Source organism: Carcharodon carcharias, chromosome 5 (genome assembly GCF_017639515.1).
Source record: "Carcharodon carcharias isolate sCarCar2 chromosome 5, sCarCar2.pri, whole genome shotgun sequence".
In the NCBI taxonomy this organism is placed as follows: Eukaryota; Metazoa; Chordata; class Chondrichthyes; order Lamniformes; family Lamnidae; genus Carcharodon; species Carcharodon carcharias.
This window is the reverse complement of record NC_054471.1, coordinates 146,722,005-146,746,025: the sequence shown is the minus strand read 5'-3', so window position 1 is coordinate 146,746,025 and position 24,021 is coordinate 146,722,005. Positions and strand designations below refer to the sequence as shown.

Genomic DNA, 24,021 nt, shown 5'->3' with positions numbered 1-24,021 from the left:
ACAGTATAGGTATGAATGACCACTGCACAGTCATTGTGGAGACGAAGTCCCGCCTTCACATTGAGGATACCCTCCATCGTGTTGTGTGGCACTACCACCTTGCTAAATGGGATAGAATTTGAACAGATCCAGCAACTCAAGACTGGGCACCCATGAGGCACTGTGGGCCATCAGCAACAGCAGAATTGTACTCGAACACAATCTGTAACTTCATGGTGCGGCATATCCCCACTGTACCACATCCACCAAGCCAGGGGATCAACCCTGGTTCAATGATGAGTGCAGAAGGGCATGCCAAGAGCAGCACCAGGAATATCTTAAAATGAGGTGTCAACCTGGTGAAGCGATAACACAGGATTACTTGTGTGCCAGCATAAGCAGCAAGTGACAAACAGGGCTAAGTGATCCCACTACCTACGGATCAGATCTAAGCTCTGTAGACCTGCCACATCCTGTCGTGAATGGTGGTGGACAATTAAACAACTAACTGGAGGAGGGGACTCCATAAATAACCCCATCTACAATGATTGAGAAGTCCAGCACATAAGTGCAAAAGATAAGGCTGAAGCATTTGCTACGATCTGCAACCAGAAGTGCTGAGTGGATGATCCATCTCGGCCTCCTCCGGAGGTCCCCAGCATCATCGATGCTAATCTTCAGCCAATTCAATACACTCCACATGATATCAAGAAATGGCTGAAGACACTGAATACTGCAAAGGCTATGGGCCTTGACAATATTCCGGCATTGGTACTGAAGACTTGTGCTCCAGAACTTGCCGCGCCCCTAGCCAAGCTGTTCCAGCATCACAGCACTGGCATCTACCCAACTATGTGGAAAATTGCCCAGGTATGTCCTGTATAAAAAAAGCAGGATAAATCCAACCCGGCCAATTACTGCCTTAGCCGTCTACTCTTGATCATCAGTAAAGTAATGGAAGGGGTCATCAACAGAGCTATCAAGTGGCACTTGCTTAGCAATAACCTGCTCACTGATGTTCAGTTTGGGTTCCGCCAGGGCCACTCAGCTCTGGACCTCATTACAGCCTTGGTTCAAACATGGACAAAAGAGCTGAACTCCCGAGATAAGGTGAGATTTTTTGCCCTTAACACCAAGGCTGCATTTGACTGAGTGTGGCAACAAGGAGCCCTAGCAAAACTGGAGTCAATGGGAATCAGAGGTAAAATTCTCCGCTGTTTGGAGTCATATCTAGCACAAAGGAAGATTGTTGTGGTTTTTGCAGGTCAATCATCTCAGCTCGCAGACATCAGCAGAAGTTCCTCAGGGTAGTCTCCACAACCCAACCATCTTCAGCTCATTCATCATAAGGTTAAAAGTGGGGATGTTCGCTGATGATTGCCCAAAGTTCAGCACCATTCGCGACTCCTCAGATACTGAAGCAGTCCATGTCAAAAGGCAGAAAGACCTGAACAATATTCAGGCTTGGGCTGATAAGTGGCAAGTAACATTCGCAGTGCAGAAGTGCCAGGCAATGACCATCTCCCGCAAGAGAGAATCCAGCCAAGGCCCCTTGATGCTCAATGGCATTACCATCACTGAATTCCCCTCGATCAACATCCTGGGGATTACCATTGACCAGAAACTGTGACTACAAGAGCAGGTCAGAGGCTAGGAATCCTGCAATGAATAACTCAACACCTGACTCCCCAAAGCCTGACTACCATCTACAAGGCACAAGTCAGGATTGTAACATCTAGTCTTGACTGTTGATGTATTCTTAGGTTTTTCTCTCTGTCCCTTCCTACCATTCTCTGACCCTCATTTCTCATATTACTATTTTGTTCTCCTGTCTTGACTCTACACTTTGAATTGCTACTTCTACCTAAGCGTGATCCCTCACCCCTCAAAATGCCGCAATGCTAACACCAAACCCAAAGTCTCCTTTTCGATCATTGAATATCTTTCTCTGTTGTACATTCAACTTTCGTGAAAAACACCCAATCAGTTTTTCAATTCCAGTGTCATCTTCTTGCAACAATACAGTCCCAATGCCTATATCACTTTTGTCAATGGCCAGTTTAAATTGCTTGGCATAATTGGGCACTGCCAAAACTGGTGTTGTAGTTAATACAGTTTTCAAACTGTCAAATGCCTTCTGACATTCAACCATGATTGAAACTTCACATTCATAGCTTCACTTCACCCTTATACACTTCACACTGCTGCAAGCCTCACGCCTATATCTCTCAGCATGCACACAATGCCGGCTATTCAACCGTGACAGTCACAATACCCAAACACACTGCATCATACTCACTGACGCATTTCTCTCTTTCTCTCTCTTGCAGGATAAGGTGTTGCATAATTTCAGGCATCAGCAGCTGACAGGGGCAGGCATGGCTGCATGTCCTCACCCAAATGGAGGACGTGCTGCTTACTATCATTGGGGTGGCCATGACTGAGGCCATTACCAGCATCAGAGTCGAAACCATTGAAGATGATGACATGCTCATAGACCATCTTCTTTTTGGGTGACATACAGAAAAAGGTTGGTGGGTGTGAAAACCACAAGGTTTTCATGCATTGGCAAAACTGCAAAAAAGCCTGCTGTCACTGGCAAGGAGCACAGAGCTGAGAGCCAATCCTTTCTGGCATGGAAGCACTGGCCAACTCCACGTGATCTGCGGAGCCAAGGTGTAGTATCTGATGGTTGATGTCTCAGTTTACATTGCATCACAAGCAGAAGCCACCCAATGCCTGACTGCTGCAGTGGAAGCTTGGACTAAAGTCAAGTGAGGTCAGCTTGTTGCTATGCATGCTTAGCTTGCTGGAGTACATACTCTGACTAGTGCCATTAAGGCTGCAGATACCAGCATGCAAAGGGACATGTAGGGTCTTAGTGCAGTCTAGCAATTTGTGTACCATCAGATTACTCGGATCGATAAGACTCCATTCCCAGGGAATGGTACAGACGCCATAGTGCACAAGTCCTGCTATTCTCTCTCAGGATGATGGTCTTCATTCTCCCACCACAACCAGTTTCCTTACCTTTGCCTCTTGGGCAGCCAGCCCTGACTTCTGCCCCCAATGCGGAGGTGGTGCAGCTCAAAGCTGGATCCTAGGCCAGAGCTGCACATTCTGCAAGGTCATCTTCAGTTCCCCCCGACACTGAAAGTCAGTAGCCTTCTGCCAGCCATGCTGCAACTCCTGGGGTAGCACTACATAGGAGCACTAGGACAGGTAAAGGCACACAGAAGACAGGCTGAAGAGACGCTGCCAAGTCCCATGACATGGGTTAGTGAGTATGGTTACCCAGCATTAATAAATAACTATAACATTTTAAACAATCTAGTAAATTTTCAAGATATAATGTATAAAAGGATAGGGGGAAAGGACAAGGAAAGGAGACTAAATAACTCTAGTTAAAGATCTAGTGCTGCCACAAGACAGTGGTTCAAATGGCCTCTAAGTATTTTTTTCACTGTGCTTGTCAATTCCCTGTGGGTATTGCTGAATACTCACTAGTGACTCAGAGTGACCATCTTTCCTTTGCTTTTAGGGTTGCTCAATTTCCTCTTTACAGCACCTTTTGGTAACCTGCTACCAAACATGCTAGCTAGTGGTTTCATAGTTTAATCAACCATTTTAAGCATCAATTGTGCACTCTAACAATTGTGAATAAGCTTCAGGAGGACACAAACAAGTCAGTGTATATGTCAAGTGAAATTTAATGTCCATTTGGCTCAGTTGATAGCACAATTGTCACTGAGTTCAGAAGATTGAGTTCAAGCCTAATTTCAAGCGAGTTATCTAAACTGATACTTCATTGCAGTATTGAATGAATTCTGCATTGGTGGAAATGCTGCCTTCCTCTTGAGGCATTAAGTCGACGCTCTATTTAGTTGGCTGTAAATGATCCATTGACATTATTCAAAGAGCAGGGGCATCTCCGAGCCAGCACTTATCCCTTAAACCAATACTACCAAAACAGGTTAATTGGTATTTATTTCAATACTGTCTATGTGACCTTGCTATGCACAAACTAGCTATGACATCTGTTTACATGACAACAGTGCAAGCACTACAGAAGTAATTCATTGGTTGTGAGGTATTTTGAGCACACAAAAGGTTTTGTATAAATGTAGGTTAACTCCTTCTAATACACAAGAAGTGATAACATTTTAGGAAGCAAAATAAAGAGGTTAGATTTACACGGAATGGTAAACCTTTAAAAAGTTTTTCAAGAAGCAGGAAAACTTAGGAGCTGAAATGCACAAATCTTTCAAATTGAAAAGAAACACTGGTAAAACTGTGAAAATAAGCATTTAGTTGCTTAGGCTGCGTATTGTATTCTGTTGATATACTGAGTACAAAAGCAAGAGGTTGAAAGCAAAGACAAATCATTGGTTTTGCCCTGGTTAGTACACCCTGACACAGTTTGGTAACGACATCAAGGGCATGGAGATATCAAAGGACAGATTCATGGGATATCAGGAATAAGGTTTTAATTAGGGAGAAAGAGTACACAAATTTTGGTTTTTATTACTTTCACTGCTATAAAGAGGAGATCTAATAACAAAATTATGAAGTGCTTTGAAACGATAAATAGTGAAAAACTATTTTAATTGAATGATGAGACAACAACTAGAGAGCATACGTTATCACCAGCAAAATATCAAATATAAAGGTATGGGGAATTTTGTTTATGCATAGAGTCATAGAGGTCTACAGCACAGAAAAAGGCCCTTCGGCCCATTGAGTCTGCACCAGTCAAACAAGTACATAACTATTCCAATCCCATTTTCCAGCACTAGGCCCATAGCCTTGTATGCCATGGCATCGCAAGTGCACATCCAAATAATTCTTAAATGTTATGAGGGTTTCTGCCTCTACCACCCTTTCAGGCAGTGAGTTCCAGATTCCCAATACTCTCTGGATGAAAAAATTCTCCCTCACATCCCTTCGAAACCTCTTGTCCCTTACCTTAAATCTATGCTCCCTGGTCATTGATCCCTCCACCCAGGGGAAAAGTTCTTTTCTGTCTACCCTATCTATGTCCCTCATAATTTTATACACCTCAATAATGTCCCCCCTCAACCTCCTCTGCTCCAGAGAAAATAACCCCAGTCTATCCAATCTCTCCTCATAACTAAAGCTCTCCAGCCCAGGCAACATCTTGGTAAATCTCCTCTGCACTCTTAGTGCAATCACATCCTTCCTACAATGCAGATTCCAGAACTGCCGCAATACTCTAGCTGTGGCCTAATCAGCGTTTTTATAGAGTTCCAGCATAACCTCCCTGTTCTTTTTTCTATGCCTCGCCTAATAAAGGCAAGTATCCCATTTGCCTTCTTAACCACCTAATCTACCTGTCCCCCTACCTTAAGGGATTGGTGGACATGCACACCAAGGTCCCTCCAATCCTCAATACTTCCCAGGGTCCTACCATTCATCGTGTATTTCTGTGCTTTGTTTGTCCTGCCCAAGTGCATCACTTCACACTGATCCAGATTAAATTCCATTTGCCACTGATCAGCCCATCTGACAGCCTGTCTATATCCTCCTGTAATCTAAGGAAGGCTACCCTCCTAACAATTTACCACCCCACCAATTTTCGTGTCATCCGCAAACTTACTGATCAATCCTCCAACATTCAAGTCTAAATCGTTTATATATACTACAAACAGCAAGGGACCCAACATCGATCCCTGTGGAACCACACTGGACACAGGCATCCAGTCACAAAAAACACCCCTCGACTATCACCCTCTGCTTCCTGCCTCCCAGCCAATTCTGAATCCAATTTACCAAATTCCCTTGGATCCCATGGGCTCTTACCTTCATTATCAGTCTCCCATGCAGGACCTTATCAAAAGCCTTGCTGAAGTCCAAGTAAACTACATCAAATGCAGTGCCCTCATCTACACGCCTGGTCACCTCTTCAAAAAATTCTATCAAATTGGTCAGACATGACCTCCCCTTAACAAAACCATGCTGACTGTCTTGATTAATCCCTACCACTTCAAATGTAGATTAATTCTGTCCCTCACAATTGCTTCCAATAGTTTCCCCACCACTGAGGTTAGACTGACTGGCTTGTAGTTCCCTGGTTTATCCCTTCCTCCCTTCTTGAATAACGATACCACATTGGCTGTCCTCCAGTCCTTGGCACCTCTCCTGTGGCCTGAGGGGTATTGAAAATTATTACCAGCACCCCTATTATCTCCTCCCTTGCCTCACTCAACAGCCTGGGATACATTTCACCAGGCCTAGAGATGTATCTACTTTTAAGCCTGCCAGACCACTTAGAACCTCCTGCCTTTCTATGCTAATCTCTTCAATTATATCACAGTCCTTTTGCCTGATTTCCATACCCACTCGTGCCTCGCACTTGTGAACACCGACACAAAGTATTCATTTAGAACCCTACCTACGTCTTCCAGCTCCACACACAAATTACCACTCTGGTCCTGAACAGGCCCTACTCTTTCCCAATTATTCTCTTACTCTTAATGTACTTGTAAAACAATTTTGGATTTTCCTTTATTTTACCTGCCAATGCTTTTCATGCCCCCTTTTTTCTCTCCTCATTTCCATTTTAAATTCCCCCCTATACTCCTACACATTCTATACTCCTTTTGGGCTTCCGCTGTTTTGAGCTCTCGGTATCTGCCATAAGCCTCCCTTTTTCTCTTTATCCAATCCTGTATGTCCCTCGACATCCAGGGTTCCCTGGATTTGTTGGTCCCATCCTTTGTCTTTCCTGGAATATGTTAGCCCTGTACTCTCCCTATTTCCTTCTTGAATGAGTCCCACTGCTCTGGCGCAGATTTACCTAAAAGTAGCTGCTCCCAGTCCACTCTGGCCAAATCAGAACTGATCTTTTTAATATTGGCCTTCAACCAATTTAGAACTCTGATTTCTGGCCCATCCTTGTCCTTTTCCATAACAAACTTGAATTTAACAGAACTATGGTCACTATCTGCAAAATGCTCCCCCACTAATACCTCTACCACTTGCCCAGTTTCATTCCCTGAAGATAAGTCCAGGACTGCCCCCTCTCTTGTCGGACCTTCTTCGTACTGGCTTAAAAAGCTATCCTGGATGCATTTTAAGAATTCCGCTCCCTCTAAACCTATCACACTATGACTAACCCAGTTAATGTTGGGGAAGTTGAAATCCTCTACTATTATTGCCCTATTATTTTTACACTTTTCTGAAATTTGCCAACATAGCTGCTCTTCTATTTCTCTCTGGTTGTTTGGGGGCCTATAGTACACTCCCAGCAACGTGATTGCTGCATTTTTGTTTTTAAGTTCTACCCATATGGCTTCATTTGAACAGCCTTCTAAGATGTCATCCCTCCTTACCGCTGTAATTGATTCCTTGATCAATATTGCGATACCCCCTCCTCTTTTACCTCCTTCCCTGTCTTGCTTGAAGATACTGGAATATTGAGCTGCCAATCCTGGCCCTCTCTCAACCATGTCTCTGTGACAGCAATGACATTTTACTTCCTTGTGTCAATTTGTGCCCTCAACTCATCTGCCTTATTCTTCAGACTCCTTGCATTAAAATAAATACCACCCAACCTCGCCAAACTCCTTTGTGCCTTAACTGGCATATAATTTCTATGCCTTCCAGGACACTTGCTCCCTCTTCTAATTTTGGCTGCTGAACCTCCTCTCAGGATCCCATCCCCCTGCCAAGTTAGTTTAAACCCTCCCTAACAGCACTAGCAAACCTCCCTGCAAGGATGTTGGTCCCATACCGGTTCAGATGCAACCCGTCCGTCTTGTACAGGTCCCACCGCCCCCGGGAATCTAAAGTCCTCCCTCCTGCACCATCTCTCCAGCCACGCATTCATCTGGACTAACCTCCTATTTCTATATTCACTAGTGTATGGCACTGTAAGTAATCCAGAGATTACTAGCTTTGAGATTTTTTTTTAATAATCTGCTTCCTAGATCCCTGAATTCTACTTGCAGGACCTCATCCCTCCTTCTACCTGTGTCGTTGGTACCAGTATGTACCACAATTGCTGTCTGTTTGCCCTCTCACTTTAGAATGCCCTGCAGCCATTCAGTGACATCCTCGACCCTGGCACCAGGGAGGCAACATACCATCCTGGAGACACGGATGGAGACACAAAATGCCTGTGTGTTCCCCTGACTATCGAGTCTCCTACCACTATTGCTCTTCCTCTCTTTTTCCTCCCCCCCTGTGCAGCTGAGTCACTCTCAGTGCCATGAGCATGGCTACAATCCCCAGTGGAACCATCACTCTCACCATTTTCCAACTCAGAAAAACGGTTCTCAAGCGAGATCTTCCCTGGGGATTTCCTGACTACCTACCTGACACCTTTCTTCTGACTGATGGTCACCCATTCTCTCTCTGTCTGCACTTCCATGACCATGTCTAAAAACATGCTATCCACGAAACTCTCAGCCTTGCGGATGCACCTCAGTGCCTCCAGCTGCCGCTCAAGTTCCGAAACCTGGAGCTCAAGTAGCTGCAGCTGGTGGCACCTCCTGCACACGGTCGGTCAGAGAGCAAGGAGTGTCGAGGACATCCCCCATGTTGCAAGCGGTACATAACACGGGACTGAGCCACACTGCCATGCCTCTACTTGAAAAGAAAACCCTTACTTTAAGTTAAATACAGTAAAAAAAATTACATTATTTATGTACTTTAAATAAAATCTAGAACTCTTACCTTTCCTTAGCTTAATCTATTTTAAACTGGAGAAAAGCACTTACCCACCACTCACCACTCAGCTCTCACCTTTGTGCTGATGTCACTTTTTGAAGCTTCCCTGCACTCACACTGGTTCTGATCTCTCCACTGCTCTCTTGCGCTGTCTTGTGATGTCACTCTTGTTATTTTCAACAAGAACTGACTGCAGAACACTCTTCCCAGACCTGCTTCACCGTGATGCTAACTGCAAGACACTCTTCCCAGATTGCTTCACCGCGATGCTGACTGCAGGACACACTTCCCAGGCTGCTTCACCATGATGTTGACTGTAGGGCACTCTTCCCAGACTGCTTCACCATGATGCTGACTGCAGGATACTCTTCCCAGACTGCTTCACCATGATGCTGACTGCAGGACACTCTTCCCAGACCGCTTCACCGCGATGCTGACTGCAGGACACTCTTCCCCAGAGGATTTTTTTTTAATATACGGAATGCTTTATCATGATTCCATAATATAACAAGACAACTCCAAATGCTGGAAATCCAAAATACATGCAGGAAAAATGCTGAAAATGCACAACAGGTATAACAGCCCTCTTGTAAAACTTCAGAATTTTGCCCAACATTTGAAGCCTTTTACAGAAGTTGAAGTAGACACACAAGGACAGATTTTCTCACTGAATGCACCAGTACGACAGCCATGGATTGGGAATCAGGCAAGTCTGCCAGCTAGCCAAAAGGCCAAAAGAAAAAAAAAACTGCCAGATGCTCTTGTTCATTACAGTCCTAACTTCAATGCAAATTGATGCAAATAGCTGCAATTTCCTGTAATTTTTGCCAGGAATGCACTGACAACTTTGCATGCCCCCAAAAAACAACCACTAGAGGGAAGGCATATGTTACTCTTTGGAATGTTGGATATTTCAAGGTGTGCCGTACTACTTTGTTGATAGTGCAATTTGATTCATTTTCCTGAATTTTTACTTTTGCATTACTTGTTGCTTTTGTTTAGAATTTCTTTTCATCATTTTTCATCCCAGTTGAGCCACTATAAAACTGTTGCCAAATTCAATTTTAATTTCCCAAATAAGATATTGGAGAGCGGACATTCTTCTTGCATTGAGAGATTTGGATAGTTTTTTATCTTGCTCTGGTTCTTTGTTTTACTCTCTCCCTCTCCCAACCAACATGCAGCAAGAACTCACTTTACAATTACCCCCCTCACTATTTTTTTGAAGGACCATGCACCCTGTTTTTACCAAAGTATCATCTTACCTGTCCTATTGCCCACATGATTATTTTAAGAACTGTTGTGAGCCAGCCCTGAAGGAAGGTGTGCACATGCATTATATCCCCACAATTATTTTGCCAATATTTAACAGTATTTTTTTGAAAGATCACAAAATATTTAAGTTGCAGTTAAATTAAATTACCACAAGGGGTCATGAATGTATTAAAAATGACCAAAATGGGTATAAAATATATTAAGAGAAAGGCAGGGAGGAAAAAAAACATAGAGCAAACCAAAATAAGTCTATCAAATCTTTTCAATTACAACAGGTGCTGGTCCTCTAGTGAAAAAGTCTTTCTGGAAAATGTTAGTTTCCATTTTTCTCCCATAGCATTGAGGGCAGAAGAAATGAAGATTCCAAATATGAACATATAAAAGTATTAGTTCACTGAATTTATTCTCTGTTGTCAAGCAGAATTAATACATAGTAGGTACAAAATTGGGCTTTTTGAGCCACTACCAGGCCCCTTAAGATTCCAATAACACATCTGTGGCACACAATTCTGTTGCAGAATAGGCTGCTCCACAAACTTTATCCTCTGAGGCTACTGCAGCAGGACATACATGCAACCTCACTTCCAGCCAACTGGCACCTGCTTTACCTTTTCCCCCTGTCATGGCTGCAGCACATTTGTGCATGGTATCTCACCATATGCAGGACCGGCCTCTATGCTATCCTCTCAATCATACGCAGTGTCAGTATCTGTGCTGAAGACTGTGACTCCAAGTGACAATGCGCCTTCATCCTTATTGCCTCCTTGCTCTTCCTCCATTGACTGGGCAGACTGCAGTTCTTGGGTGTGTGAAAATAAAGGGAACAAGGGTTATGTTGTGGTGAGGGGAGAGGAGGAAGGAAGAGGTGCATGCTCAAACCATCAGCAGCTTCTCAATCAGACTGTGGAATGAAGGAGAAATGGGACGAGAAAAAGAAGATAAGGTATGTAGGTTTCTTCACCTTCAATAGCTTTAGCCTGGCTGGTAGTTACAGACTCAGCAAAAGCCCTTCATGGCCAGCAGCAACTCCTCTATGAGGGTTAGGACATGCAGACATGCCTCCCTCCCTTCAGTTAAGTTCCTGCTCCCTCCAGTTGTGCGTCATCTTCTGCAGCAAGAAAGAGGAAATGTGCCAGTGAGTGACGTGGAATCTTTTTGGGTGATGTGGCTGTAATGGCTGAATATCTAACGGTGTGTGTACAAGCTGAAAGATGTGGGCTTGAGGCCTTTTCTTATTCTTTCACGGGATGTGGACATCACTGGCTAGGCCAGCATTTTTATCGCCCATTCCTAGTTGCTCTTGCGAAGGTGGTGGTGAGCTGCCTTCTTGAACCATTGCAGTCCATGTGGTGTAGGTACACCCACAGTGTTGTTAGGAATGGAGTTCCAAGCAAAATATGCAATATCCTTAAGTGTGCAAGGGTGTGGTGAAGCATATGAAACAAAAACGGGAAATGCTGGAAATACTCAGCAGGTTAGGAGAGAGAAACAGAGTTAGCTTTCAATAAGATTTCAAAACCTGAAACAATAACTTTGTTTCCCTCCTCATGGTTGCTGCCTGATACGTTGAGTATTTCCAGCGCTTTCTGTTTTTATTTCAGGTTTTCAACATCTGCGGAATTTGCTTTTTATGTTGTGTGAAGCTCATGAATGTTAGAAATGAGTCCTGAGTGGTAGAGATTTTTGGGAGGTGAGCGTTGTGGGATGGTGAATTGAGTAGTCACTGAGGCTAGTGGTAAAGTTGATGGGTCATGGCATTTGAAGATGCATTCACAGACTTCAACTACTTTGTGAGTGCATTCTGCATTGCATCATGTTCTTGCAGCTATACTCGTGGCATTGACCTCCTCCACTTTCTCTTGTCACCGAGTCCTGAGCATCTGTTTGGAGGGCCTCCAGCCTCTGAGGATACAGGATATTTCTCATCTATTCTATCTCTAGTGCAGCATTTGAAAATGCTCAGTACCTGCTCTTTCCTAATGTTGTTTATTGCACAGCACACTATTCCCAATCACCTCAGTAACTCCAACAGCCCCTGTAGAATCTGAGTACAATGAGCCATGGTATGCATAGAATCATACTTAAAAATTCTGCAGTGAGTCCAATCTACAACTTGAGTCTGCAATCTGTCAGTGACAGACCTCTGGTCACTCCAATGCTATCTCAGGAGAAGCAAGCGGTTCCTAAACAGTGTGTGTTAACACTCATCCTTAGGTTGTTTTTATTAGTAAGGAAAGGTTGGTCCATACACAGTCCATGTAACAGCCCCCTTTATATCTGCTGTAAATACAAATATGCCAAATTGGTGGAAAACCCATGTTGCGGTCAGACCAAATTACACAGATTATGCCCCAAAAATCTCATCACTCTGAGCTCACTGCAGAAATTTTATGTAAAACTCTATGCATGCATTGTATATGGGCACATGATACTTGCCTCTTTGTACTGAGATTCTGCAGTGACCTTCTCTATCTAAAGCCTGCAACTTCTGTTTTGAATCACAAAAAGTGCGCAAAACTTGAAATAATTATAGGGTTCCAACATTCGAAACTTTCACCACCTCCTATGAAACTATGCTTGTTTACTTGACAATTCAAGTCGCTCAAACAAACAAAACATTCAACTTAGATGTGAATGCCTACCAAGAATGAGCATATGATTTGACTTCTTGGAAGCATCACCAAACCAATAATGAAACGTTTTGCGAAGTCTTATGAATGCTGACTCTATAGTGTCCTTGCTTCAATCTTTATATAATACAGAAACATAGTCGGAAAAGTTCACCATGATTCTGGTTCCTGACAAGATTGCCCTTTTATTATTACTGTTTATTGAACTGTGCATGACCGGCCTGCAAAGAGACATTTAACTGTTTCATGGTACATTTTGAGATCCCAGGCATTTCAGACCACTATGGGTACTTAAAGATAGAAAAAGTATTTTTATGAGCATTATGGCTTCAATTTGTGATGGTTCTCAAGTGCTATCTAAAATTTAATGGCTGCAACTAAATGCAATAAAAATAGCAAGTGCTGGAAATATTCAACAGGTCTGGCAACATGAAGAGAGGAACAGAGTTAATATTTCGAGCCAAACATAACTCTTCTTCAGAACTGAGGGAATGTGTAAACGTGATGGGTTTTATGCCGTTGAAAAGGAGGTGGAAAAAGAACAATACAGAAGGTCTGGTATAGGGTAGAGGGCGGAAGTGATTAAATAACAATGATGTCATGGAACAAAAGGCAAAGGGAGTGGGTAGTGGTTAGGGAAAAGAAACAAAGCATTTGTCCAGACTGAATGTGGATGGTAGAATAGGCAAAAACTTGAAAAACAAGATTAAGACCAGCACATAGCAGAAAAACTGAATCAAAACGGGGGACAGAATTCATGGTCCGAAATTGTGAAACTCAACGTAGAGTCCAGAGGCTGTAAGTGCCTCACTGGAAGAGGAGGTGCTGTTCCTCCAGCTTGTGTTGGGCTTTCCTGGAACACTGCAGTAGGCCGAGGACAGACATTTGAGTGCGGGAGTAAGGTGGCAAATTAAAATGGCAAACAACCAGAAGCTCTGGATCATGCTTGTGGTCTGAGTGGAGGTGCTCCACAAAGCTCTCACTCAATCTGCGTTTGGGTCTTCCTAATGTAGAGGAGACCGCATTGTGAGCAGCAAACACAGTATACTAAATTGAAAAGAAGGAGTGTTTGCAGCCTTGGATGGTGAGGAGAGAAGAGGTAAAAGGGGTGTTACACTTCCTGCGATTGCATGGGAAGGAGCCGTGGGAAGAGGTGTCGTAGAGGGAAAGGTTCTTTTGGAATGCTGACGGGGAGGGGAGGGGAAGATGTGCTTGATGGTGGCATCATGCTGTGGGGTGGGAGAAGTGGCAGAGGATAATCCTTTGAATGTGGAGGCTGGTGGGGTGGAAAGTGAGGACAAGGGGAACCCTGTTGCGATTCTGGAAGAGAAGGAGTAAGAGCAGAAGTGCAGGGAAATGGGTCAGACACAGTTAAGGGCCCTGTCAACCACCGTGTGGAGGAATCCTCAGTTGACCAAAAAGGAAGACATATCAGAAACATTGTCATGGGAGGGTGCATCATTAGAACAGATGCAGAAGAGATGCATTCTCCCAATTTCTCCATTTCCATTGCATCCTCCACCTTCAGCATAATGCCGCCACCAAGCACACCTTTCCCTGTCAGCATTCCAAAGGAGCCATTCCCTCTGCATCACCCTGGTGCACTCCTCAACGCAAATTTGAAGAACAACACCTCATCATCTGATTAGGTGCTTTACTGTCTCCTGGGCTCAATGCCGAGTTCAATAATCACAGACCATGAACTCTGTCCCCCATTTCAACTCTATTTTTGCCATGTGCCAGTCTGAATCTTGTTTTTGCTTTCAAACAGAGCAGTTCATTATTCTGCCATTCACTCTAGACAAATGCTTTATTTTGTTACTACAACCATTACCTTAGCCTTTTGCTCTGTGACATCTTTGTTATTTAATCTGTGTGTGTGTGTGTGTGTGTGTGTGTGTGTGTGTGTGTGTGTGTGTGTGTGTGTGTAGGTTTTGATTTATTAGAAGATAAGCTAGGTTTCATATGTTAAGTCAGTGTAAATGGAACATTTGCATGACTAGCTTGAACTCAGAAGAGGTTGTGAAATGTTTCACCTAGCCAGCAGAAGTTAAGAAACAGTGTTTATTTTTCAAAAAGGTTACTGGTAAAATTGGTACTATTAGAGATTTTTATTATCAGAGTGGTAAAGTCCAAAGACATAGTGAAACAATGGGAATTTGCATTCAAATGGGAAAATATGCATAAAGGAGCGAATGTTGTGTGTAAGGGCAGACATTCTAAGATCTAACAAGTGTGAAAACCTCCAGCATCTGAGCTTCAAGTTGCTGTCTATGAATAACTGAAGCTGAGAAAAACTCACTACGAATTGGATTGTTCCGTGTATTATGTTTCTTTGCCTGGGACTTTTAAAATCTGTGCCTTACTGTTGCCTTAATGAATGTGTAACTGGGAGTTAGATTAACTAGAGGATTTAAAAGTTATCTAAGTAGTAATTTACTGATTTATGTATATGCTTGAAATCATTTCCTCTATTAATAAAGGTTTAATTTAGTTTTGTGAGAAACTTATAAGGCTTGGTGGTCTTATTACTAATGAATTCAAGGCACACATCTCAAAATTTATACAAATTACAAAACAGTTGTGGCAGTTGTTTCAAGTTTCCCTCTGGGATTTGAGCAGCTCAGCATTTACCATAATACTGACAGTCCCTTTTGTTCTTCCTCCTCTCCCTCCTTTCAATGGCATAAAACCCATCACATTTATACCTTCCTTCAGTTCTGATATTCAACTTGAAACATTAACTCTGCTTCTCTCTCCTTAGATGCTGCCAGCCCTGCTGAGTATTTCCAGCAGCTTCTGTTTTTATTTCAGATTTCCATCATCTGCAGTATTTTTCTCTTAGCTTAGCAATTATGCAAGTTACAGGTTCTGGAAACACAGTAATCCTTCAGAATTTGGAGTCACTACTGCTTATTCCCTCATCAAATGCCATTCCAATATAGTAAGTATTTAAAACACTGTTGGCTCAGGGAAATACACACATCACAGCAAGGACTAATCATTTCATGTGACGCCGTCGCAGCTGAGTTTGGTATGTTTCCTTCTTATATGCAGGAAATGACCATTTCTTAATTTTAAATTAATTCTCAGTAAGAATTAATTTGACTGTCTATCATTTTGTTCTTAAAAAACAAACAATTCTGTACCTGGCCTGTATATGCAAAATCCAGAGCTTGTTTCAGACCCAGGCTGGTCACTCCATGTAGGCTCACTTCCTCAGCAACACTCTCCACCATACACAGGCTAAACATGGCCTGAAAACAAAGGTAAAATAAATTCATCTCAAGAGTCAATTACATAGAACGTATGTATATGTATTCTAACTTTTATTGTCACTTGCATATGTTAGAAGTAATCTCTTACAATCACCAAAAATATTGCAGGTGCATTCTTAATGCTGGGACTGCAATTCACATTTTCAATATGGTTTGTCGTTCATAAGATCATAAGAAATTGGAAAAGTAGGCCATTCAGCCCCTGAAGCCTGCTCTGCTATTCAATAAGACCATGGCTGATCTGACTGTGGCTTTAACTCCACTTTCCTGCCTGCACCCCCCGCCCCCCCATAATCCTAGATTTCCTTGTAAATGAAAAATCTACTTTACTGAACCTTGGATTTACTCAGTGACCCAGCCTCCACTGTTCTCTGGGGCTGTGAATTCCAAAAACTAACTACTCTCAGAGAAGAAATTCTCCTCAGCTCAGTCTTAAATGAGACAGCCTTATTTTTGAACTATGCCCCTGGTTCTAGATTCCCCAACGTGGGGAAATATCCTCTCAGCATCTACCCTGTCAAACCCCTCAAAATTCTATGTTTCAATAAGATAGTCTCTCATTCTTCTAAACTCCAATGAGTATAGGCCCATGCTCAAACTTTCCTCTTAAGACAGTTCCTTCTTACAAGGAATCAGACTAGTGAACCTTCTTTGAACTGCTTCCAATTGGGGTGTAGTGCCAAATTATGCGGTGCAGGAACTCTTTAAAAAAAATTGTGTTGGTCATATCATTTTTAAATTTACTACTGTGTTGTTTTCCTATGGATTAATCATTCCAGTCCCCATACATCAGTAAACTATGCTTAAGAAAAAAAATAATAGTGCCGGTAGGCATTTTATTTCCAACCATGTGGTATTTTGAATCATTAGTCTTTAGCATAGCTAGAAATTCATTATGCAACAGTTTAATTATTTAATTCATGCCTATTAAAAACATCAATTACAGAAAACTTTACTTACTTCTGACTGGGGAATGGTATAGAGAGGGATTACTGCTTTTTTTGATTTATATTAATAACCGAGACCTGGGTGTACAAGGCACAATTTCAAAATTTGAAGATAACGCAAGACTTGGAAGTACTGTGAACTGCGTGGAGCATAGAGATAGACTTCAAGAGGATATAGATAGGCTGGTAGAATGGGCAAACACGTAGCAGATGAAATTTAATGCAGAGTAGTCTGAAGTGATACATTTTGGTCAGAAGAACCAGGAGGGTTGACATAAAATAAAGGATAAAATTCAAAGGGAAAAGCAGGAGCATAGGGACCTAGGTGTAAATGTGCATAAATCATTGAAGGTGGCAGGTCAGGTTGAGAAAGCAGTTAATGAATTATACTGAATCCTGGGTTTTATAAACAATGGCACACAGTACAAAAGCCAGTTAGTTATGAATCTTTATAAAACACTGGTTCCGCCTCAATGGGAAGTATGCGAAGGCTTTAGAAAGGGCGCAGAAGAGATTTATGAGAATGGTCCCGAGTATGAGAAGCTGGGGCTGTTCTCCTTGGGGATGAGAAGGTTGCGAGGAGATTTGTTTTTGTGTTCAAAATCATGAGGCATCTGGATGGAGTAAATGGGGAGAAACTGTTCCCGTCGGCAGAAAGTTGAGAACCCCAAGGTGATTTTTTTTAAATTCATTCATGGGATGTGGGCTTCATTGGCATTTATTGCCCATCCTTAGTTGCCCTTGAGAAGATGGTGGTGAGCTGCCTTCTTGAACTGCAGCAGTCCATGTGGTGTAGGTACACCCACAGTGCTCTTAGGAAGGGAGTTCCAGGATTTTGACCCAGCAACAATGAAGGAAAGGCAATATACTTCCAAGTCAGGATAGTGAGTGACTTGGAGGGGAACTTCCAGATGGTGGCGTTCCCATTTATTTGCTGCCCTTGTTCTAGATGGTAGTGGATGTGGGTTTGGAGGTTGCTGTCTAAGAAGCCTTGGTGAATTCCTGCAGTGCATCTTGTAGGTGGGGCACACTGCTGCTACTGTCCGTTGATGGTGGAGGGGGAGAGTGTTTGTGGATGTGGTGCCAATCAAGCGGACTGCTTTGTCCTGGATGGTGTCAAGCTTCTTCAGTGTTGTAGAAGCGGCACTCATCCAGACAAGTGGGGAGTAATCCATCACATTCCTGACTTGTGCCTTGTAAATGGTGGACAGGCTTTGAGAAGTCTCAGGAGGTGAGTTACTGGTTGCACGATTCCTAGCCTCTGATCTGCTCTTGTAGCCACAGTATTTAGATGGCTAGTCCAGTTCAATTTCTGGTCAATGGTAACCCCCAGGACGTTGATAGTGGGGGATACAGTGAACAGCAAGGGGCAATGGTTGGATTCTCTCTTGTTGGAGATGATCATTGCCTGACACTTGTGTGGCACAAATGTTACTTGTCACTTGTCAGCCCAAGCCTGGATATTGTCCAGGTCTTGCTGCATTTGGACATGGACTGCTTCTGTATCTGAGAATTAGCAAATGGTGAACATTGCACAATCATCAGCGAACATCCCTACTTCTGTCTGACCTTATGACTGAAGGAAGGTCATTGATGAAACAACTGAAGATGGTTGGGCCGAGGACATTACCCTGAGGAAGTCCTGCAGTGGTGTTCTGGAGCTGAGATGACTGTCCTCCAACAACCACAAACATTTTCCTTTGTGCTAGGTATGACTCCAACAAGTTTTCCCCCTTTTTCCCATGCACTCTAGCTTGGTAGGGCTCCTGGATGTCACACTCGGTCAAATGCAGCCTTGGTGTCAAGGGCAGTCATTCTCACCTCACTTCGGGAGTTCAGCTCTTTTGTCCATGTTTGAACCAAGGCTGTAATGAGGTCAGGTGCTGAGTGGCCCTGGCGGAACTGGGCGTTAGTGAATAGGTTATTGCTAAGCAAGTGTCACTTGATAGCAATGTTGATGACCCCTTCCATTACTTTAATGATGATCGAGAATAGACTGATGGGTGGTAATTGGCCGGGTTGGATTTGTCCTGCTCTTCATGAACAGGACATACCTGGGCAATTTTCCACATAGCCGAGTAGATGCCAGTGTTGTAGCTGAACTGGAACAGCTTGGCTAGGGGTGCGGGAGCACAAGTCTTCAGTACCATTGCCAGAATATTGTCAAGGTCCATAACCGTTGCAGTATCCAGTGCCTTCAGCCATTTCTTGATATCATGTGGAGTAAATCGAATTGGCTGAACACTGGCATCTATGATGCTGGGGACTTCCAGAGGAGGCTGAGATGGATCATCCACTCGGCAATTCTGGCTAAAGATTGTTGCAAGTGTTTCAACCTTATCTTTTGCACTGATGTGCTGGGCTCCTCCATCATTGAGGATGGGGATGTTTGTGGAGCTCCCTCCTCCAGTGACTTGTTTAATTGTCCATCACCATTCACGGTTGGATGTGGCAGGACTGCAGGGCTTAGATCTGATCCGTTAGTTGTGGGATCACTTAACTCTGTCTATCACATATGCTTATGCTGTTTGGCATGCAAGTAGGAGTCCAGCATTACATACTGGCATACCCTGCACCAATGAAATAAAATGGTGAAGCATCCTCAGGCCATGACAACAAAACCAGATTTACATCATTTTGACAAGTGTAGACTATTTACATCAACCTCTCTGGTCTTAAGTCCCAGACCAATATACAGTAACTAAACATAAATGAACATAAAATCACCTGTGACCCGTCCCCCTTGTGCTCATGGTCCCTTTAACTTATGCTTGTGAGTGCTAGATCTAGGTGCTCCCCCTTGCTGGCACCAGCTTTGGAGGCAGCCGGCTGACTCTGCTGTCTTGTTGGCCTTGATGACCTTGGTGGCCGTCCTCTGGCCAGTGGAGCCTGTGCTGGCCCCGCCTGGGAGGGAGTGGCCAAGCCACGGCTGGCATCTCCTCAGTCGCCGCATCTTCCCTGAGGAGGAAGAGAGGGGCTGAAGGGAGAGGAGGCCAGGTGTCCCAATGCAGCTTCCAGGGGAGGGACCTGTGGGAGGAGAGGCGCAGGCACAAGGGTCACAGGGCAAGCAAGAGGTCCCAGGCAGAAGCGGCCACAGAAGATGCCACTATCCTGCTGCCATGGTTTACATGCAGCGATGAAGCTACTTCAACATGTTGGAGGTGCAATGCCGGAGGAGGCTCCGCCTCTCAAGGGAAACCGTGACCTCCATCTGTCAGATGATTGGGCCTGAGATCAGCTCTGACCATGTGGGTGGACACCCCATGCCAGTGGCTCTGAAGATCACAGTGGCCCTCAACATCCATGCCTCTGGCATATTCCAGGGGTCAGTGGGGGGTCCGTGTGGAGCGTCCCAATCAGTTGTCCACAATTGTGTTAAGCTGCTCGCAGAAGCTGTTCAGGCGGGTACTGAAATTTGTTCTTTACCATATGGATGAGACCAGCCAGGCTGAGCGAGTCAGGGGCTTTGCAGTGGTTGCTCGGTTCTCCCACATCCAGGGTGCCATCAACTGCACACATGTGGCAATCAAGGCGCCAGCAGGTGAGCCCTGTGCCTTCATCAACAGGAAGGGCTTCCACTCCATGAACGTGCAGATAGTGTGTGATCACAGGATACAGATTTTACAAGTCTGTGCAAGGTACCCAGGCAGATCCCACAACACCTATATCCTGAGTCACCCCCAGGTGCCGGGGCTCTTCAGTGCTCCAGCCCAGCTGGATGGATGGCTGCTGGGTGATAAGGGCTATCCGCTGAAGAAATGGCTTATGATGCCTTTCCGCCACCCAAGAACAGAAGCAGAGAAGCGGTACAATACGAGACATGACTCCACAAGGACAGTGATAGAGAGAACCATAGGTCTTCTCAAGATGTGCTTCCGATGCCTGGATCATTCAGGGGGAGCACTACAATACTCCTCAGAGTGGGTGTCACTGATCGTGGTTGCATGATGCATGCTCCACAATCTGGCACTGGCAAGGGGGGAACCCACTGGAGAAGAGGATCTTGAAGCAGCTGCACAGGCCACAGATGATGAATCCAGTGGTGAGTCAGGAGAGGACCACAGTGAGGAGAACTCTGAAGGCATGGAGGCAGACCTTGGTAACTTGTAGAGAGGGAGGAACACCAGGGATGCCTTGATCCAATGCTCCTTCAGCTAGGCTGCCAAAGATCTGTCAGGGCTGCCATCTCCATCCCGGATGCCTGAAATGACCCTTTCAATTGAACACAAAGTCTATTCAAAGCCTGTGCAATGAAGTATCAAAACATAAAAGGTGAAGCACACTCAGACCATCACAACAAAAGCAAATTTAATGTTATTGTCACATTGAAATCACACTGACGTCACCATTACTAGCATTGATGTCCACACCAGCAGACATATAAACCAAATGAACAGAAAATCACTCATGAACTGTCCTTCTTGCGCTCATGGTGCCTTTAACTTATGTTAACAAGTGATACGCATTGGTGCAACGCCCCCACCACTTGCTGGCATCGGCATTGGAGAGAGCCTGATGACTCTGTTGGCCTTGATGGCCCTAGTGGCCATCCTTTGGCCAGTGGAGCCTGTGCTGGCCCTGCCTTTGTGGGAGCGGCCAGTGCCATAGCTGGCATCTCCCCAGTCATTGAAGCCTCATCAGATGTCACGATCACTAGCGGAGGGGCGGAAGAGCTGCTGCCATCATCCGGAATGCCCTGAGAGGAGCCAACAGAGATGACAGGCAGCTCGTACGCCAACATGGACCTCGCTGCTCACCACTGATGGACAGGCACCTAGCTGGGATGCTGGGTACCACATCCATCTCCCACACTGACACTGACCGCCTGAGATCATTGCCTGTGTGAGCGTTTGCAGGTCCGAGCACAACCCCAGGAACCCCTGATTCTATCCCTGGAGCTGCCTCTCCATGAGAGTCACCATTCTCTCAATGAAGGAGGCAGTGCACTTGCCCATGATGGTCAACATAGTGTTCACACTCCGCATGGACTACTCCATCACAGAGACCATGGCATGCACACCCTCATGGACCTCCACCAGATCCTCCCGCACATCCCGCTGGACATCCAGCATCTCCCACCTAATGGACAGCTCCGGAGGCTCATCATCACCCTTTGGCTGAGCAATTTCCTGGTCCCCAGCAGTCCCCTGACTGCCAGCGCCCTGGGCACACTCTGCCTCCACCTGCACCTCAAGTGAGTGTGAAGCACCCGCACCAATGTGTACCGAGATACTAGCAGCCAAACTAATGCCCACCAAGGTGCTGGTACCTCCTTCAAAGAGTGGGTTTGACACAGTGGCAGTGACGCCCGGTGGTCCCCAGGCATCAGGGGTGGCCCTTCGGGGTCTACAGATGGAGCTCCTGCTGATGAACTTAAAAGGGAGAAGGACACGTCATTAGCTAAAGTCATCACCACTGTCACTGCACATGCCAGGTACCCTGGTGAGACAATGAGATCTGCAGCACGGTGCCATCGTCTTCCAATGATCAATGGGGACCCCAGGTTCGAGGCTCCCGTCAATGAGGAGACTGCACAAGAATGTAGTACAATCCAAAACTCTCACCTCTGTGCACTATAGTCTTACCTTCGTCTGGCACCTCCACTTCTCCACACCCAGTTGCAGGGGCTCTCAAGCTCAAGGGCATCCTGCTCAAGCCGGGAGAGCAGCAACAGGTTGGGCAGGCCTCCGCCTGTACATGACCTCTCTGCTTGGTTATGGCTTGTCTTCTCTTGAAAGGACAAAGGAGCATTGATTAATCCACTCTCTACCTGCAACGCCATTGCAGCCTGGCCAACCCCAGCTAAGGACACCTCACAGGGAACATCCAAATTGTGGCCCTCGAGCTGCAAGGCAACCAGTCCAAGCAGCCAGGACTCACCCACTTGGCCAGCTCTGGTGTGATTGACAGTTGGCACTCAGACCCTAGCACCCCTGAGGTCCATGGGGGGGAATGGCCAAACCTTAATGCTTCTGCACACTGATCCATGCCAAAACAGTACTCAGCCTTCCTGAGCACAGCTGCCAGCACTGCACCCATGTGCGCCACACCATATCATGGCTGCTACCTCCTCCCCTGCCCTCTTGGTGAGATAGGGTGGCCTCCTCCTCTCATCTCTGGGGACAAGGGTGTCTCTCCTGGCAGCCCACCTCCTCCAGCAGGACGGCGAGACACTCATCGGAAAAGCAGGTGGCCGAATGCCCACCTGACCTGTCCTCCCACCTGGCGTTTGCTGCCGCGCTCGACTACATCGTCCTTTAATTGGCCCGCCAGCATGAAATCGCGGTTGGGGCCCGATCGCGGGCAGCAGTCGGTTTCACGGCCGCGCTTGGGCCCAGACACAGCACCCCGCCCAATGAGGGCGAAATTGAGCTCTATGCTGCATTTCGCATCCTCAGACCATCACAGCCAAGGAACAAATGTTCAGTACACAAATACAGCAGGACGTTTGGGGCTATTGATGCTGCTTCCGATCCTGAGAACCTTGAGCTTCAAAGACCCTGAAATGCCTGTTTATGAGAAAGCTGTGTTGCAGGGAGTTGTAAGTTGTATTTTTTTCTTTTACAGTCACGGAGCTGTACAGGACGGTTACTGCTGTTGCTGCACAGTGACTCAGATATTCAGGAGCAGCAGCGTGAGGCCTGGGACCCTGGGCCCCGCCTTCCCTCCGCACCTCCTAAACTTCCCAGGATCAAGATTTACAGCTACACCACGATCTCCGGACATTCCGGCCAATTCTCACCATCCTGTCCGAACTCAAACTCCAGGAACTCGTGGTCAAACTTGCCCTTGTGCCCCACATAACACAGGTAGAAATTACTCAACATGACCGGCTGCTTCTGTGTCACAACTCACCCAGCCCCACGTGGTTGGGAGAGGACTCCTCTCCAGTTCTGATTGTTGTCATCAATGAGCCAAATCCCCCTGCTTGTGTTACTCCTGGAAACAAGTAACCTCAATGTGCAAGGCAGGGGGGAAGGTCTTGCCAGTCAATTTTGTATGTTCATAATGTCAGGTTATGTGAGACTTTCCGGATATTAAGGGATAATAGAAGATTCCACGGGGATGAGAGCAATGAGTGCAGAAGCCCTGCTTTAGGAACATGAATTCTGAAGAAATAAATTGAGATTTTTACTTTGTAAGATTTGTCCCCTCCTGCTCGTCCACACCCAAAACTATAAGCAAATCCAAGTTATGCAGTTAAAGCTGGCACAAGCAATG

General features: G+C 45.2%; 1 protein-coding gene across 7 annotated transcripts in view; it reads right to left on the bottom strand.

The window, feature by feature from the left end:
- Positions 1-24,021, bottom strand: part of klhl32 (kelch-like family member 32) — a 263,410-nt gene that overhangs the window by 180,677 nt on the left and 58,712 nt on the right. For 5 of the 7 annotated variants that reach the window (XM_041188385.1, XM_041188391.1, XM_041188389.1 and 2 more), the window contains exon 3: positions 15,725-15,832. The exons of the other annotated variants lie outside the window; for them this stretch is intronic. In XM_041188385.1, coding sequence (XP_041044319.1) covers positions 15,725-15,832 — 108 coding nt within the window. The remainder of the gene's footprint in view (positions 1-15,724; positions 15,833-24,021) is intronic. 7 annotated transcript variants of the gene reach the window in all.